This window comes from Equus quagga, unplaced genomic scaffold (assembly GCF_021613505.1).
Source record: "Equus quagga isolate Etosha38 unplaced genomic scaffold, UCLA_HA_Equagga_1.0 599_RagTag, whole genome shotgun sequence".
Classification (NCBI taxonomy): Eukaryota; Metazoa; Chordata; class Mammalia; order Perissodactyla; family Equidae; genus Equus; species Equus quagga.
The window spans coordinates 230639-251236 of NW_025800286.1; the positions used below are offsets into that span (position 1 = coordinate 230639).

General features: G+C 33.4%; 1 protein-coding gene and 1 pseudogene across 1 annotated transcript; both read right to left on the reverse strand.

Annotated features, from left to right (window-relative positions):
- Nucleotides 1–224: 224 nt before the first annotated feature.
- LOC124233984 (olfactory receptor 8K3-like) lies at nucleotides 225–745 on the reverse strand (annotated as a pseudogene).
- A 9865-nt stretch (nucleotides 746–10610) lies between these two features.
- Nucleotides 10611–11480, reverse strand: LOC124233996 (olfactory receptor 8K3-like). Its single transcript, XM_046651259.1, has one exon. It carries the CDS (start codon nucleotides 11478–11480, stop codon nucleotides 10611–10613), a length of 870 nt encoding a protein of 289 aa, XP_046507215.1.
- Nucleotides 11481–20598: the final 9118 nt, after the last annotated feature.

The following is a 20598-nucleotide window of genomic DNA, read 5'->3' on the forward strand; positions in this document are numbered from 1 at the left end:
AATATATTTATAGCACATAGAGGGGTGACTGACACTTATAAGGCAATCTCTAAGTGTATGTTGAACTCACCTATGCTTGCTATTCCTTCTAAAGACACAGAGCAAAGTTGGAATCCCATGAGCTGATTATTGAAAATCATATTGTCCATAAACTTTAAGAAAAAAGATGGCATAATTTTTTCCACATTCATTGTACTGAATATTTTACATCTTTTTTTCTCAAGCTATAGGTCAAGGGATCTTAACATGGGGATAATGAGTGTGTAAAATATGGATGCCATTTTATCCACGTGGAGGGAATGACTAGACTTCAGCTGCACATACAAGCATATCAAAGTCCCATAAAACACTGCGGCCATTGTCAGGTGGGATCCACAGGTGGGAAAAGACTTGTTCTTACTCTCAGCAGAGTTCATCCTGAGAATGGCTACAAGAAGGAGCAGGTAAGACATAAGAACAAACAGAAGGGAAAATATCAAACTAAAACCTGATAAGATCAGAATAGTGAATAAATTTCATGCATGTTTGAGGAAAGCAAAAATAACAAGAGAATATAGTCATGGTAGAAACGATGGATGATATTGTAGCCACAGCAGGATAAATTAAAAATCTTTACAGTGACTAGAAGAGAAACAAATGTGTTGTAGAGATATGGAATTGCCACCAGCACCTGACATACGCTTTGTGACATGATAACTGAGCAGAGCAGAGGGTTACAGATGGCCACATAGAAGTCATAGGACATTGCCTGAGAAAAAAATACACAAGTACTTTGTAGTCTGAAGTCTAACCAGTAAGGATGACCAAGCCCAAGTTGCCCACCTTTGACACTATGCAAATTCTGAGGAAGAGCCCAAATAATAGAGCTTGCAGCTCAGGGTGATGTGAGATTCCCATGAGTATGAATTCATTCAGAACTGTTAGATTGTGTTTTTCCATCTGGATTTATTGGAAAACCCATGCTGAAAAGTGACATCAGCATAGTAAATACCTTTCATGCGGTATAATCTGGTATTGTCTTATTATACAAACCTAGTTTAAATAAGATAAATCCAAGTTTCCCATCAGCATATTTTATAATAAACCCATCTCCCACAATAAAACATATGTCTACATAGAGTGAGATAGGAACACTGATAGAGATAGGATTGGCAATGGAGATAGAGTAGTGTTTTTCAATTGTGGAAGATTTATCCTCCAAAGAACATTTGACAATATTTAGAGTTATTTTGGTTTTCACAACTTGAGGGAGGGTGGTTCTGACATATCATGTTTAGAACCCAGTTATGCTGCTAATTACCCTACTATAATAAAACTGTCTCTCCACAAAAAAAAAGACCTATCCAGCCCAAAATTTCAATAGGGTCAACATTGGCAAACACTTCTATAGATAGATAGATATAGATATTGATATAGAGATAGATATATAAAGATATAGCTATAGATATTGATACAGATGTAGGTATAATTATGGAAATAGATATAGGAAGCAAAAGTGAAAAAAAGGTAAAACTCGAGATGTTAGGTGCATAGATGATTATCAAGCCTTTATGTTTGTCATTTGTATAATGACAATTACATAATTACTCATACCAAATTACAATCACATGATATAATACATATTAATTACATAGTAACAATTTTAACATCCAAATTCCAGTAATCTGTAGAGACATTTAAAAGAGTCTATTGTAAGCCATAGTCCTTTCACACTCTTATGCCTACAGGTGGTATGGGATGAAGCAAATAACACATTTGACTGATACAGGACCTAGGTGAATAAGCAGGAAACTCTAACAGATCATAGTAGAGATTATTCATCTTTATGAGGGAAATATCCCAGGAAATATACACATAGGTGGATAGAGTCTTTACTACATCTACAGTTGTAGTATCCACAAAGGAGTACTTTGAGCAAATAATGTAAATTATCTTACTCTGTTTTTCTATATCAGCAAAATCAACTCTTTAGTGCAGGGTTCTTGGGAAAGACAAATGAGAATTAAATGTTGCAATGTGTTTATGGTACCTGGAAATATTCCTAAAATATCAGCTGTATAGTGGGTTTTTCTTCTGTGTTTAATTATTTTTTAAGTGGACACAATATGTTGTATGAAATGGCTTATCTTTACATATGTATGCATGAGTTCTCTCTGTGTCTCTCAACTTCTTTGTGAGGGGCATGATGATGCATGGATGGCATAGTGTGTTAGCCAGATAACTGTCCCCAGTGCATCCCCCACCATGACCCAACTCTATGACAGGAATTGTACCATCAATGTTTTGTTGTTTTGGATAACTTATTTTTACTTCACTTAAAATATTAACAAAAATTTACTAAAACCAAACTATAGCTTCCTCCCAAGGTACATTTTCATTATAACTGACATTATACTAAGTTGTTTGTAACACATCAGATATATATTGTCTTGGGTGAATATAGGATAGTAGGAGGAAATTCAGCAAACTGAAGGGAGTGAGGCCATTGAAATTGGTTTTATATATGAAGTTTCATGAAAATTCCCTTTGGATAAAGGATCCTCTACATAAAGAAAAAAAAATATTTTAAGGTTACTATATTACCCTGCTGCATACTGATAAAATACACAATTTGATACATAGATATAGGTATATGTATGCAGATTCTGGGAATTGTGTTAACTCCATCTGCCACCAAGAACTGCTCCATATTATGATATATGCATTAACACAAAGAAATATATGTATAATGAAACAAAAATATGTATTAAAATTTCTAATAAACCACTAATTAAAAAAATACCACAATAGTATAAGGAAGGCTGGCTAGAATAAAAGAATTACTGGTTTAAATAATTGTGGGTATCAATGCTTCGTTTAAAAAGAGAAAGAAATAGAATTGATCCTGGGGCCAACCTGATGGTGCAGCAGTTAAATTTGCGAGTTCCACTTCAGTGGCACAGGGTTTGCCAGTTTGGGTCCTGGGTGCTGACAGACGCATGGCTTATCAAGCCATGCTTTGGCAGGCATCCTGCATATAAAACAGAGGAAGATAGGCATGGATCATAGCTCAGGGCCAATCTTCCTCAGCAAAAAACGGGATGATTGGTGGCAGATGTTAGCTCAGGACTAATCTTCCTTGAAAAAAAAAAAAGAATTGATCCTGTTTACAAGGAAAATAGCAGTGTCGGGGTCTCTGAGTGAGCACTAATATAGCAAATAGAAAAGTACGATATTTATAACACTAAGTTGTAAATGTGTTTACAAGAAATCCACACTTTCTCACAAAAACATTGTTATAAAGTTGTGAGCTTTCGATAGCCTATCCTATCCCCATATACATATCTTTCTTATGTCAGAAACACTAAACTGTTGCTAAGAAAAAATATTTTAAATTGATAGAATAAGAAGCAATATAAATTTTGTTTAGGTGCAATGACGAAAAGATAAAGGAAACAAATTATATTGCTAGGAGTTGATTTCCTCTAAGATGAGGAAGGATGGAAGGGCTTTCTCTCACCAGGTTTAGAGTTCTATGGAAAGTATCAAATTACTTTTTCATTGTTTGCTCTCTGTGTTGTCAGTGTATTATATTTAAAGCTATAATCTGAGAAAATTTTGTGTTTTCTGTCAGATTCAATCAGAAACTGACATGCTGAACATTATACCATCACCATAAGAGTGGGTGCTTAAAAGTCACCTGACCTCCAAAAATTGGTTTTCACCACAATGGAAGGCAGAAAACCCCATTTTGCTCATCAAAATTTCAGAAAAAATTCACATTTATACACTGATTTAAGTATTCATTGATTCTTTTCTTTGTTTTTAAATTAAGTAATTTATTTATTGTTGGATGTGCATCATAATATGTTCCGAATTCTGTGTAGATTACATCATGTTCACCACCTGAAAACTAATTATAGTCCATCCTTCACGTGTGAGCCTAATCACCCCTTTTGCCTTCCCCCCTCCCCCCTTCCCCTATGGTCATTAATTTTTACTATGTGTTTGATAAGCAAATGCAAAGAGCCTAGACTCACTAAACGATTAAGGATTTGGAAGAACGTCAAACTAGAAACTGAATACCTGCAGCTTCATAATTACATTTTTATTTTTTATTCTTGACTCTTTAGTTAGGCTTTATTGTCTCTGAGTTTTGTCCTTTATTATTCACATGGTTAAGTTTTTATATAAAACATAACTGTTACATAAGAAAAGTGGCACTGACATTTCAAAGATGCTTATTCATTAGTGTTTGTGAAAACATTTTTGAAGAATTAATCTGAAGAAAAGGGAGAGCAGTCCTATTCTGCTCAGGCATTGTCAGTAGCAGAATATACACAAAAGTGAATCATAAATCCTAATATTTTGCTATGCTGTGCCGTAGTATAAAAGGGCTATCTTACAAATGTCATCCAAACTATTTGAATATTGGTATAATACAGCATCACATGAAATATTCTTTTGCCTGCCATTAAACCTCTGTCTTTGTTCCCCTTTGTACTTCAGAACGTGGTGCAGTGAGGGCAATTTATGGATTCCTTTTCACCTTCTGAGACTCTCCCTGAGGAGATGCTAAGCAATTTCATGAATGTCCCTGAAGCATTTGAAAGCTTAACAGAATTCACTGGAGGGGGTGTGGTTATTAATAGTACAGAACAATTTGCATTTACCAGCAAAGTGAGTTAAATTTATTTGTTTACTTACATATTACATTCCTATCTTTTACTCTTGATTAGCTTTTTCCCCCACTTTGATGATTAATTTTCGAGTCCACGTGGCTAGGCTTGGTGTCAGTTGTTTTGTCAAACACCAGTCTAGATGTTGCTGTTAAGATATTTTTTAGATGTGATTAACTTTTAAATTAGTAGACTTTGAGTATAGCTGATTCCTGTCCAGAAAGTGGAGGTGGCCTCATCCATTCAATAGCAAAGACTGAGGTCCCCTGAAGAAGAAGGAATTCTTCCTCCGAGCTGCACCATAGAAATTCTGCCTCAATTTCCCACCTTTCTACTCAAGATTGCAACGTCAACACTTTCAGTCTGCAGCCTGCCCCACAGGTTTCTGCCTTATTAACCCCCGTAATTACATTATACCATTTCTTAAAATTTATCTCTCTAGATAGAAATTCCCTATTCATTCTGTTTCTCTGGAGTACCTTCACCAATACAACCAAATAGGGATCTAGATTACTATGTCTATACAACAAGCCTGTCAGTATTCTTCTAGTTCTTAAATGGTCTCCTCAAGTGGATGACACAAGGGAGACATGTTTAATCACTGTCCTATTGCATTATTTAAAATATTTAAATGAACCGAGAATAATAATAAGTTCTGTACATGTAAGATCTTTTATTCATGTTTTTTCTTTGTTATCCATACAGAGAGGAATTAGTTTACTCCTATTTCTCATTCTCATTTCATAATGAGTCATCATCATCTGTCTGTTTAGGACTTCTCTTTCATTATATTTGCCTTCATTACATTTTAATAATTCTTGTTCTTCCATCATGTCCAATACCCACTCTTATTCATCTTGTCTACTTTGACACATATTTTACTGTGCTTGATATAAGTCCTGCATAGTCAATACATTGCTCAAGAATGTAACATTTTGTGTGGATATGTTTTGCTATGCATATATGTTATTGAGCTGTAAATTATCTTGTTGAGTTTAATTCACTTTAATTATTTGTTATATATCCATATTGGACTTGTTTTGCTTCCTTCTTCCTTGCAGTCAAAAATATATAAAAAAAATGTATGGACATAGTCTTTACAGGTAGATTATTTGGTTTTCTCCAACCTCAGCTATCACTAACGCTACTACAACACACATTCCAACAAAATGTCAAGCTTGACACTTTTATATGTCACGAACAAATTTTCTGTGACATACACATCACGTATCTGCCTCTGTGCATGTGCCTGTGGATATAGATACATCATTTACATCTATACATAACCCACATTTGTACACACATATAGTAGTGAGATCTCTTTGTAAGAGAAAATATAATACGCCAGTTAATTTTGTTCAATTTTTCATATTGATTGTACCAGTACACTCTTCCACCAGGAAATATATGAGGTCTCCTGGATCTTCACATCTATGACAAGAGCCTAAATTATGTTCCTTCCTGTTAATTATTATTGTAAGATGTGTGTTTCTATTATCAAATTTTGCATTTGGTTTTGTTTGATTCTTGGTATATTTATAAATTAAATAAAGCATTTTATTGTAACATCATTGATAGTAACAAACTGAAAATACATAAAGTGTAAATTTGATAAGTTTTGAAATATATGTGCATCCAAGAAACCATTAAAGCAATTAGATAATGAGCATATCCATCACTCCTAAAATTTCTTAATATCTACATAATAATTCCACTCTGCTTCTTGCCTCACAGTAGCCCAAACAGCCTTAGAATTTGCAATTTTACTTTTATTTTGAAGTAAAGTGGAATTACCATAAGTTGCAAAAAAGAGCACAGAAAGTTCGTGTGTCCCATTTCGTTTCCCCAATGATAACAACTTGAATAAATACAGTACAATATCACAACCATGAAATTAACATTAGTACAATCCACTAACTTCATTAAGATTTCACCATTTTTGCATGCATTCATTTGTGTGTTTTTGTATATATAGTTCTATGCAATTTTATCATATGCATGCATTTGTGTAATCACTACAACAGTGATCATACAGACTCAGTCCATCAAGAGAAGTCCCTTATGCCCTTCCTTTATAGTCATGACCCCTTCCCTTCCCTCATTCCCTGGCGTTTAATCAACCACTAATCTGTTTTCCGTCACTATAATTTTATCTTTTGAAGAATGTTCTATGAAAAAAATACCATTTGTAAGGAAATGCTATTTGTAACCTTTTGTGATTGGGTGTTTTTACTCAACACAATACTCTTGAGGTCCAGCCACACTTTTGTATGTAACAATTGTTTGTTCTCTTGTTATTGTTATGTAGTATTTCATGATATTGAGGATACAGTTTGTTCAAGCATTCACCCACTAGAAGACATTTGTGTTGTTTCCAGTTTTCAACTATTATAAATATAGCTTCTTATAATCATCTTCATAAAGGTGATTCTCTGAACATAAGTTTTCATTTCTCTAGGGTGAATGTCCACGAGTGTGGCTCATAGGTTTTTACAAATCTGAGGTAGTCCAACTTATCCATGTTTACTTTTACAGACTGTGCTTTGATATCATGTCTATAAACTCTTCACTAGCTCTAGGTTCTAGGTATAGATTCTCCCCTATGTTCTTGTTTAAATATTTTATAGTTTTATGTTTTACATTTTTTCTATTTTGAATTAGTTTGAATTGCATGAGGTTTATGTTAAAATTATTTATTTGTTATTCCTATGGATGTCCAATTAGTCCATCACCATTTTTAAAAAGGTTATTCTTTATTGAATTAACTTTTTACATTCAAGAAGGATTAATTAGACTTTTGTGAGGTATATTTCTGAGTTCTTGAATGTCTTCAATTAATTTATGTGTCCATCTCTCCACCAATATCGCAGTCTTGATTACTGTAAATATATTGTAAGACAGCATGATGTAGGATATTTCCTATTTTATTATTCTAAAATTTTAAATGAATTTTGCCTATGCTAGTTTCTTGGCTTTTCACATAAATTTTAGTATAAATTCATCAATATCTACAAAGTATCTTGCTGAGATTTTTATTGGGTTGGGATTAAACCTATAGATCAATTTTGGAAGAACTGATGTCTTTATTATATTTAGTCTTCTAATCTCTGAAATTATGTCTGCATATTCATTCAGATCTTCTTTGATTTCTTTAGTCAACATTTTGTACATTTTTAGTATACAGATATTATACATTTTTAAAATTTTATAAATAAGTAATCCATTATACTTGGGTGATTTATGTGTTCTATTAGCTTGTACCTAAGTAATTCATTATTCTTAGGGTATTTTTAAGCTCTATCTATCATCTATCTATCTATCTATCTATCTATCTATCTATCTATCTATAGTATTATTTTGAATGTTAAACCCACCATATATGTCTGGATAAAAGAACCATTGTGCATTATTGTTTTTAGTTAATGCTAGATTCAGTTTGCTAAAATTCAGTTTAGATTTTTGATTATATGTTCAAGACAGATATTGTTATGTTGCTTTCTTTTCTTACAATACTTTTGTCTGCTTTTTATATCAGGGCAAAGCTCTACTCGTAAAGGTGGAGAATACACCTCCTCTTTAGTTTTCTGAAGAATATGTAGATAACTGGTTACTTCTTTTTCCCTAAACATTATGCAGAGTTCCCTAGTCAAGTCACTTAACGGATCTTGGGGTGGAGGAGTGTTAATTTGAACACAGATTTACTGTATGAGATCATCTTCATTTTCAAATTTTTATAGTGTTTTTCATACTGTCCATGCAGATTAATATACACATATATATACACACACATATATAATACTCCTGTTAAGTATCATCCTCACCTAAAGCACAGAGTATTTTGTTTGTAGAAAATTTTAGTGTCAGCTTAAGTTTCTTTTGTATTTTTCTTATTCTAATTTTTGTTGATCTTTTAAAATCAGTATTGTATTATGCACTAAATTTTAATAATCTTCAAAACATTTTATCAAATATTTGTTAAATACTAATCTCTCATTTCTTGAATTTTTTTATTCTATGGAAAAATAACAAAAACTTCTTGAAAAAACTCATATGGCTACTTAATAATGAAATAGAGAGTAACTTTTAAAATGAATGAAATATATTATCAACATTTGTAATTATCAACACATTTTTGTTCTCTTTTTGGTATATTATTTGTGGGACTATCAAAAGGCAGACCAAGATTAATTTTACAATTTGTATATTGGGTTATTTTTACTGACAGTTTATTTGTTGAAATCAAGATATGAGTCTTTTACTTTCTTCTGTTATAAAAATCATAATTATTCACTGAATAAATTTTGCAGAAAACATATAAGCAGTAAATATTAATTAACCTTTCTGATAGTATCAGTACCCAACAACAACTAGTATTAACATTTCACTCTTAGCGTACTCAAAATACGTTTTCTAGGAAACAAGTAATTTCTTATATTTATATATGCATAGTTCATATACCTAGGTATATAATTTCTTCATAATAATTAAAAAATAAACTGTATAAACTTTTTAGTACTATTAATCTTCAAATGACAATATATGTATAATTTATTTTATTCCACTGATTTATGTTTCAAATTTGAACAGCTAAATGAAATATTATATTCCATGATGGTGGACTAAGAATAATGTCCAGTCCCTCTATCATGTAAATAAAGTCCAATTAATGTTACAAATACTAAAATTAAACAAAAAAATGGAAGAATTTAGGGAGGGTTTAGAGAAAGTTTGTCCAGAAGACATAATATGTATATAAATTGTTCATATCATGCTATACTTTCACCAGAAATATGGTATAGACCAATTCATGACACAATCACTTTTCATTTCTTAAAAGAGGAATTATCAAATCACTGCTGTGAAACAATGGAGCCTGATAAAAAGTATACGACACAGTCATAGGAACCAAATTTGAGGAAAATCGGCAACATGAGAGGCAACAAACTTAATTCATCAAGGTAGAACTCCTATGCAAATACATAGCAGCAACAAAAACATGACTTTTAAAGAAGAATTATTTTTGTTTTTCAGAGAAATAAGGAAAAACAACAATCCATGACACGAAAACAGGCATTTAAGAATCAAGATCAAAGTGATAGAACAAAAGTAAAAAAAAAAAAAATAGAAGCTCCATGAGAGACCTCAAGATATTTATCTTAATTGATATATCCATTCTTACAGAAAATTGGAGTGATTTAGACAAAATTAGTTTGATTTGGATCTTCTGAGTTGCTGAAATGCCAGCAGTATTGAGTTGATAGACTCTCTAGGGCCCATATGTGAAATAATGGCCCCGATGGGGAAAGAATAGGACCCTATGATCCCCACATGGAAAAGGGGCATCTGAGGAAATTGAGCTGACTCTTGACTTTAACTGCTCACATACAATGAGCCTTCTTGAAAGTACAATCAAGTTTGATCTTAACATACCTCACAGAACAGTATAATGACTAAAACAGAGAAATGTGCTTACACAAAGACACACACACATTCACAAACACACATAGAAACTTGAAAGTTTATTCTAAAGTTTGTGAGAATAAAAGAGTCATTTGAACTCCCTTTCTGTATCCACCATTCTTCTTCACTCCCACACAGCATAGCCACTATCCTTACCTGATCTTATTGTCTATAGTCCCTAATCCGTGCTACTGTACTATAAAATTTACTTAATTATTATGCTTATACTTCCTCTCTTCCTCTCAGAGATGGCAAGGGTTTATGTGTTTTTTATTTTCATGAATGTATATACATCACTTAGAAGAGTGACTGGCACATAGAAAGCATTTTCTAAATATAGGATGACCATATCTGTGTTTTCTTTTCTCTCTGAAGGGATGTCCCTAACCATGTTTATAGGAATCATATTGGAAAGTGAACCTTGGGAAAATATATTGCATAGTTTTTCCATATCGTTTGTACTGCATATTTTACATCTTTGTTCCTCAAGCTTTAGATCAAGGGATTCAACATGGGGATAACCAGGGTGTAAAATATGGAAACCACCTTCTCAGTATCAAATGAATGACTAGACTTGGGTTTCACATACATAAATATCAGTGTCCCATAGAACACTGTGACCACTGTCAGGTGGGATCCACAGGTAGAAAAGGCCTTGCATCTACCCTCAGCAGAGTTCATCCTGAGAATAGCTACAAGGATGAGCAGGTAAGACAAAAAAACTATCAGAAGAGATAAAATCAAATTAAAAGCTGAGAAAATCAGAATAATTAATTCAATTTCATGTGTGTTCGAGCAGAGCAAAGATAACAAAGGCAGGTCATCACAGTAGAAATGATGGATGATATTGTAGCCACAGAAGGATAAATTAAAAATGTTTGTGGTGATTAGAAGAGAAATAAATGTGCTGTAGAGATATGGGATTGCCACCAGCACCTGACATACCCTTTGTGGCATGATGACAGTGTAGAGCAGAGGATTACAGATGGCCACATAACGGTCACAGGACATTGCTGACAGAATAAAAAGTTCACTAATAATAAAGAAAAGGAAGAAAACCAGTTGTGTTGCACAACAATAATAGGAGATTGTGTTTTGATCCACAACAAAGTTTACTAACATTTTGGGTCCCACAGTTGTTGAATAACCAAGATCAGTAAAAGCCAGGTGTCTGAGAAAGAAGTACATGGGTGTTTGTAGCCTGGAGTCCATCTTGGTGAGGATGACCATGCCCAAGTTGCCCACCAGTGAGATCACGTAGATCATGAGAAAGAGCACAAATAATGGAGCCTGCAGCTCAGGACGGTCTGTAATTCCCATAAGAATGAATTCATTCAGCACTGATAGATTGTGTTTTTCCATCCAGCTTGATCAGAAAAGCTATTTAGGATAGAAAGATTGGCACAGTCAACAGCTTTCATGAAGCATAATCTGATTAGTTTTAGTATACAAAATTGGTACAAGTAGAATAAATTCAGATTTACCAATTAGACTCTATTAAAATAATCAACCCCCTTCAAATAAAGCATACATATTTAGTAATAGAAACGGAGCAAGAGTTAGAAACAGATATACTTGGAGGTAGAGAGAGATTTGTGGTTTTCCATTGGGGAAATTTTGACCCCCCCCAAAAATGTGTTAATATTTGGGGGCTTTTTGGTTATCACACTTGGAGGAGGGGTGCTAGTGGCATCAAATGGTTAGAGTCCAACGAAGCTACTAATTATCCTACTATTTTAGGGTTGCCCCCCACAACAAAGAATTATCCCACCCAAAATGCCAATAGGGCCAAGGTGGCAAACACTGATATATGTATAGATATATATATACAGAGAGATATAAATGTAGATAAAGGAAGCAAAAATGAATAATGGTAAAAACTTTAAGCATTAGGTTTATAGTTGTTTGTTAAACTTTTGTGTTTGTCTTTTATATAATAGCAATTGGGTAATTACATTTACCAAGTTACAATCATATATGACAATACATATGTTAGTTACATAATAGAATTTTAAAAATCCAATTCCAATTATGTGTGGAAACATTTTGGAGCCTCTACTCTAAAACATGTGCCTATGAGAGCCGTTATGTCTACAAGTGGTACAGGATGAAACAATTAACATACAAATGATACGTCACAGAGGTGTATAAATGAGGAAACTATTAAAGATCATAGTAGAAAGTATTTGTCTTCATATAGGTAAATATACAGAGGTAGATATAGTATTTGCTATATCTATATTTGTGGTACATACAAAGGAGTACTTGGAGTAAAGGATGTAAATTTTCTTAATCTCTTTATACACATAAATAAAATCAACTGTTTCTTTGTTGAGGTTTTTGGAAGCTAAGTGACAATTAAAAGTTTCAATACATTTGTGGTATCTTGAAATATCCCGCAAACATCAAGTACATACAGGTTATTTTGTGTTTGTTTTTATCTTTTTAAGTAAAGACAGTATGTTACCCAAAATGGAGTATCTTTACATATGTATATATAAATTCTTTTTGTGTGACTTAACTTCTTTATATGGACATGATGATGGATAGATGAAGTAATATGTTATCCAGGTAAGTGCCCCCAGTGTGTCCCCGCCCCCCAACATGACCCAACTCTATGACTACAGCTGAAACGTCAATATGCTGTTCTTCTTGATAATTTATCTTCTACCTTACTTTAAATATTTTTTAAAAATTTAATAAAATGTAAAACCTATTTGCTCCTCCCAAGGTGCATTTTCATTATAACTGGCATATACTATCTTGTTTATAACACATAAGGTATATTTTGCCATGGAGGAACCTTGGCTAGTATAAGAAATTGAGTAAATTGAAAGAAAGTGAGATCACTGAAATAGGTTTTATATAATGAACTTTAATAAACATCCTCTTTGGATAAAGAGATTCTCTATAGAAAAAAATATGTTTCAAATCACCACACTGGCAAGATAAATGATACATATACATATATTCCTTCCACAATGTTCTTTTAAGTTTGCCTGCTCATTAAGACCACAAAGAACTCCTCCATAGTATGAGATAGCATTTAATGCAGACATAAATAAATATAATGAAACAAAGGTGCATATAAATATGTATATGTATGTATAAATATAAGTAAATCACCAAGTAAGAAAAATACAAGACTAATACTAGAGGAAAATGAGGATGTGAGGCTAAGGTAAAAGAATTATTAGTTAAAAACATTTTATCTATGCTTCCCCAAAAAAATGAAAGAAAGATAATTCATCCTGGCTACAAGGAAAATAATAATGTCAGCACTCTCAGAGTGAGCTCTAAGGAAAAAGATAGAAAAATACAGCATTTGAAACAAATTATTAAAAAAATACAGCATTTAAAACAAATTATAAATGTGTTTACAAGAAAGTCACACTTTCTCACATAAGACGTTGCTTATAAGGTTGTGAGCTTCTGATATCCTATCGTTTCCCCATGTACACAACTTTCTGTCAGAAATACCGAACTACCGTTAGAATAAAATATTTTAAGTCAATGGAATAAGAAGCAAAATAAATCTGTGGGTGTAATAAAAGTTCAAGAAAAAAGTCACATTGCTAAGTGCTGATTTCCTGTAAGATGGAGGAGGATGGAAGGCCTTCTCTCGCCAGCTTTACAGTCTATGGAATGTGTCAAATTAACTTTTCACTGTTTACTGTCTGTGTTAATTATCATATTATTATTTCTAGAGCTACACTCTTTCAGATACATGGGATTTCTGACAGATTCCACTGGAAACTGAACATGCTGTACATTGTACCATCACCATAAAACCAGGTAGTTAAAAGTTTACTAGACATTAAAAATTGCTTTCACATCTCAGTGTAAAGTGGAAACTCCCTTCTTGTTCAAGAGTTTAGAAAAAAGTCACATTTATACAGTGATTTAAATATTCTTTAATTATTAAAATATTTTGAGAAGGGAACAAGAAGAGTCTAGCGTCACTAAATGAGGATTAGGAATGACATCAAACCAGAAAATAAATTCCTGCAGTTTTATAATAATTTTTAGGTTTCTTTTCCTGTCTCTTTTGCTGGCTTTCTTGTCTCTTGGTTTTTCTTCTATTATTCATATGATTAAGGTTTTATACAAAATATAACTATTACTTGAGCATATAGCATTGACATTCTAAGGATGCTTACTTGCTTTTGTGGAAATGGTTGAACAATTAATCTGAAGCAAAAGGAGTGCAGTCCTATTCTGTTCATACATTATCAATAGCAGCATTCACACAGAAGGGAATCAGAAATCCTAATGTTTACTATGCTTTGACAAAAAATATGTGTTATTTTGCAAATGTCACCTAATCTATTTTGATATTGGCATAATATGGCACCACATGAAATATTCTATTTACCTGTCATGCAACCTCTGTCTTGACTCCCCCATGTGTTTCTGAACATGGCATAGTAAGAACAATTTATGGATTCTTTTTCACCCTCAGAGACTCTCCCTGAGCGTTGAGGAGATGTCAAACAATTTATAGATTATCCCTGAGGCATTTGAAAGCTTAACAGAATGAAAGTGAGGTGTTTATTAATTGTCTAGAGCCCTTTGTATTTAGAGAAAGTGAGTTAGATTGATTTGTTTGTTTATGTATTAAATTCCTACATTTTACTCTTGATTAGCTTCCCTTTTTGCCCACTTTGATGGTTAGTTTTTATGTCCTCTTGACTAGACTATGGTGCCCAGTTGTTTGGTCAAACATCAGTCTAGATATGGCTATGAATATTTTTTGTTTGTTTCTTTTGCTGAGCGGGATTCACCCTGAGCTAACATGTGTTACCAGGCTTCCTCTTTTGGCTTGAGGAAGATTCACTCTGAGTTAACATCTGTGCCCATCTTCCTCTATTTTGTATGTGAGTTGTCACCACAGGATGGCTGCCACCAAGTGGTGTACATCTGCTTCTGGGAACTGAAACTGGCCCACCAAAATGGAGGGTGTTGAACTTAACCACTAGGCCTCAGGGCAAGCCCCCAGAAGATATTTTTAGATGTGATTAACCTTTACATCAGCAGATTTTCAGTACAACTGATTACCTTCCATAATGCGGCTAGGCCTCATCCAACCAGTTGAATCCTTAAAGAGCGAAGACTGAGGTCCCTCAAAGAAAAAGGAATTCTATTTCAGACTGCAATACAGGAATTCTACCTCAGTTTCCCACCTTTGTACTCAAGACTGCAACTTCAACTCTTGGAATGCCAGCCTATTATCTACCCACAGATTTTTGCCTTACCAGTCCCAACAATCATATGAGTCAATTCCTTAAACATCTGTCTTTATATATTAATACACATTATACATATATATTTTATATACATAAATATAATATTCTCCATTTGGTTCTGTTTCTCTAAATGCCATGAATAACACAAGCATCTAGGGAAATGGATTAATATATTTTATCTATACAACAAACTTCTATTTCTCCAGTTATACAAAAGTCTCCTCAAATAGATGACACATTGAAGATGTTTTTAAATGCTGTCTTACTGCATTATTTAAATGGTTAGGTGAACTAAAAATAATAATATATTGTCTATATAAGGTGCTGTTTCCCTAATTCTTTTGGATTGCTCTATTTGTTTTCCTTTTTGACCACAAGGAGAGGAATGAGTTACTTCTACTTCTTATCATCTGTTGAGATCTTCTTTTTCATTGTATTTGCCTGTATTACATTTCAATATTTCTTATTTTTCCGTCATGTCCAAAGTTCATTCCAATTACTCCTGTCTAATTTGACACATCTACTGTGCTTGATATATAGCCTGCATGATCAATATATTCTGTGAAAATGCATTACTTTGTGTATATATGTTTTGCCATGTTATTTTGCTTTAATAAATTGTGATGTTGCATTTTAAATAAATTTAATTATTTGTGATGTATCCATGTTGTGACTTTTTTTTTACTTTTTTCATTATAGTCAATAATATATAACAAATTTCATGGATCTATTCTTTTTTTTTTTTTTTTTTTTGGTGAGGAAGATTCACCCAGAGCTAACATCTGTTGCCAATCTTCCTCTTTTTGCTTGAGGAAGATTGTCCCTGAGCTAACATCTATGCCAATCTTCCTCTATTTTGTATGTAGGACACTGCCATAGCATGTCTTGGTAAGCAGTGTGTAGGTCTGTGCCCAGAATCCAAACCTGCAAAACCCATGCCAGCAAAACAGAGCACATGAAATTAACCACCATATCACCAGGCAGACCTCTGCAAATTTCATGGATCGATTCTTTATTGGTAGATATTTGTCTCCAACTTCTGTTATCAACAACACTGCTACAACATCCAGTTCAATAAAAAGACTTGAGCTCACCACATTAATATGTTGTAAAAACATTGTTCATGATACATGTTTTACATATCTGACTCTGTGTGTGTGTTAATATACACATAGATATGCCTACACTACACATATACCCATACATAAGCACACACATGGCATTAAGAACTCTTGGAAAGAAAAAATAATAAGAAGACATTGAATTTTGTTAAATATTTCAGATTTGTTGTATATCTTCCACCAGCAAATAGATTCAGTTCTTGGAGTTTCACGTCTGTGATAGGTCCCTGATTTATATATTCTCTTGTTAATTGAATAATATTGCAAAGTGTGTGTTTCTATTATTGACTTTTTCCTTGTTTTTGGTTTGATTTCTTGGCTTGTTTAGTAATTAGGTAAAACAACTTTATAGAGGTATCATTGAAAATAATAAACTCTACATATAGAAAGTATGAAATTTGTTTAGTTGTGATATATGTATGCATCTGAAAATCATCGAAACAATCAAGATAATGAACATATCCATCTCCCCCAAAGTTTCTTGGTGTGTCTCAATGCAATATTTCCATTCTGCCCCTTCCTGCTCTACACTGTCCCAGAAAGCCTTAGATTTAACTTTTTTAACTTCTGGTTTTGGAATAGTTATACAAGAAACTTCAGAAAAAGGATCAAAGACAGTTCCTGTGTTCCACTTAGTTTCCTTAAGGGGTAACAACTTGCATAAATACAGTACAGTGTTACAGCCATGAAATCAACGTTAATACAATCCATTGATTGTTCAGACTTTACCAGTTTTTGCATGCAGTCATTTGTGTGTTTGGGTGTATATATATATATATATGTATGGATATAGGTATAGATGATATAGATATAGATATATACTTATATACAATTTTATTATATGTGTACATTTGTGTTACCACCACAGCAGTCAACATACAGACCTTGTCCATCACCACAAAGGTCTCTTATGCCCTTCCTTTATAGCCATATCCTCTTCCCTTCTCTCATCGTCCTTTTTTTTTTTTAGAGATTTTATTTTTTCCTTTTTCTCCCCAAAGCCCCCCAGTACATAGTTGTATATGCTTTGTTGTGGGTCCTTCTAGTTGTGGCATGTGGGATGCTGCCTCAGCACAGTTTAATGAGCAGTGCCATGTCCGCGCCCAGGATTTGAACCAATGAAACACTGGGCCGCCTGCAGCGGAGCGCGCGAACTTAACCACTTGGCCACGGGGCCAGCCCCTCATCGTCCTGTTTTTAACCACTGTCAACCACTAATCCATTTTCCATCGCTATAATTTTATAATTTTAAGAATGTTGTATAAATGAAATATTACTTGTAACCTTTTGCGATTGTCTTTCTTCAGTCAACATAATTCTCTTGAAATCCATGGTGTTTTTATGTATAAATTGTTTGTTGATTTATCATTGGTTCATTATTATTGTTACTTTATTATTTCATGTGAATGATGATACAGTTTGTTCAACCATCCACCCATGGAAATACATTTAGGTTGTTTCCAATGTTCAACTATTACAAGAAAGCTCCTATGAACTTTTGTGCAAAGGTGATGGTATAGACATAAGTTTTCATTTCTCTTGGATGAATGTCCAAGAGTGTGGTTGGTGGTTTGATTTAATTTTGAAGTGAAATTTATCAATATGCACTTATATGGATCATGTTTTTAATGTCATGTTGATGAACTGTTCACCTAACCTTAGGTCCTGCCAAGATGTTTTCTTTCAGGTTTTTGTATAAAATTTTATAGTTTTACTTTTTATATTTAAGTCATGGTGTATCTTGAGTTAATTTTTGTGTAAAGTTTAGGTAAACATTCTAATTTCTTTTCTTCTTTTATCTATATTTTGCCTAGGGACTTCCAATTGTTCTAGCACAAATTTCTTAAAATGGCTATCCTTCTTTCATTGAATTACCTTTGTACCTTATCAAAAATTAGTTGGACTTCTTCATAAGGGTCTATTTCTGGCTTCTCTATTCTATCCTATTGATATATTTGTCCCTCCACCAATTCCACTCAGTCTTGATAACTATAGTTATACAGTAAATCTTACACACTGATCATTTCCACATTATTCTGATTTAAAAATGTGCTTTAGCCATTCTATGCCTTTGGCATTTTATATAAACTTTAGTATAAACCTGTGTATTATCTACAAAAAGATGCTGATAGAGTATTTGAGTTTTCATTAAAACTTTAGGTCAATTTGAGATAAACTGAAATCTTTACTACATTTAGTTTTCTAATCCAAGAAAACAAAATTTCTCCATTTTTTAGATCTTCTTTGATATCTTTATCCAGCATTTGGTGCTTTTCGGTAAACAAATCCAGTACATATTTTGTTAGTTTAACTAAGTATTCATCATCCTTGGGGTGATGTGGTTTTTTAAATTTCTGTTTCATTGCTATTATGTAGAAACCTGATTGATATTTGCTTGTTGATCCTGGTCCTGTTACCTCACTGAACTTACCTTTTATGTCTAAGTTTTTTTTGGGTTTTGTCTGTTTTTTATAGATTCCTTGAGAGTTTTTGAGTTGTGATTACAGACATTATTAGGTTTAAGTTTATCACATTGTTATTTGCTTTCTATTCATTCCATCTATTTTTATTCTACTTTTTTCTCTTCTACATTGTATTGTGAACTTAAAAGCTATAATTTTGTTGTTATTTCAGTGTTTGCTTCAGGGCACATGGTATAGATATTTCACTTGTCACAAACTATATGCAAGTGTAATCATACCCCTTCATGTATAAAACAAGAACTTTACAATGTTTAACCACTCCCATCATGACGTTTATACAATGTGCGTTATGCATTTTTATAATTTTTTTTAAAGATTTTATTTTTTCCTTTTTCTCCCCAAAGCCCCCCAGTACATAGTTGTATATGCTTCGTTGTGGGTCCTTCTAGTTGTGGCATGTGGGATGCTGCCTCAGCGTGGTCTGACGAGCAGTGCCATGTCCACGCCCAGGATTCGAACCAACGAAACACTGGGCCACTTGCAGCGGAGCGCGCGAACTTAACCACTCGGCCACGGGGCCAGCCCCTGCATTTTTATAATTTTTAAACATTTCATTGTCTTTGAGATTTAAATATTTGAAACCATGTATGTAGATATTAGTTCCAGTGCTCTTCATTTCTTTGTCTAGATTCATATTTTTAACTGGTATCATTTTACTTCTGACTGAAAGGCTTCCTGTGTTGGTTCTTACAGTGCAAGTCTGCTGGTAATGGATTCTTTCAGCATTTGTACATCTGAAAAGTTTTTATTTTGGATAACTTTGTGAAAGATCTTTTTCTGGGTACAAAATTCTACATTGACAGTTATTTTACTTCACTACTTTAATGATTTTTCTTCCAATGAATTCTCACCTGCAGTACTTCTGATGAAAAATATGATATTATTTTTTCTCTGGTTTTCTGTATAACAAGAATCTTCTTTCTTTGACCGCATAAGGTTTTTATTTATCACTGGCTTTGAGCAATTTGATTGTGGTATACCTTCAAGTAGTTGTCTACATGTTTCTTGTATCTGGGTTTTGTTAATCTTCTTGAATCTGAGTTTTTTTTTTTAAGATTATGATAGATTACAACCTTGTGAGATTTCAGTTGTACATTATTGTTAGTAATGTTGTGGGTGCACCACTTCACCCTTTGTGTCCTCCCCCCTTTTCCCTGGTAACCACCAATCGGTTCTCCTTGTCTATATGTTAACTTCCACCTATAAGTGGGGTCATATAGAGTTCATCTTTCTCTGTCTGGCTTTTTTCGTTTAATAAAATACCCTCAAGGTCCATCCATGTTGATGCGAATGGAACAATTTGGTCCTTTTTTATGGCTGAGTAGTATTCCATTGTGTATATATACCATATCTTCTTTATCCAGTCGTCAGTTTCTGGGCATTTAGGTTGATTCCACATCTTAGCTATTGTAAATAATGCTGTGATGAACATATGGGTGCACGGGATTCTTGGGATTGCTGATTTCAGGTACTTAGGATAGATACCCAGTAGTGGGATAGCTGGGTCATAGGGTATTTATATTTTTAACTTTTTGAGACATCTCCATACTGTTTTCCATAGTGGCTGCACTAGTTTGCATTGCCATCAACAGTGTATGAGGGTTCCTTTTTATCCACAACCTCTCCTACA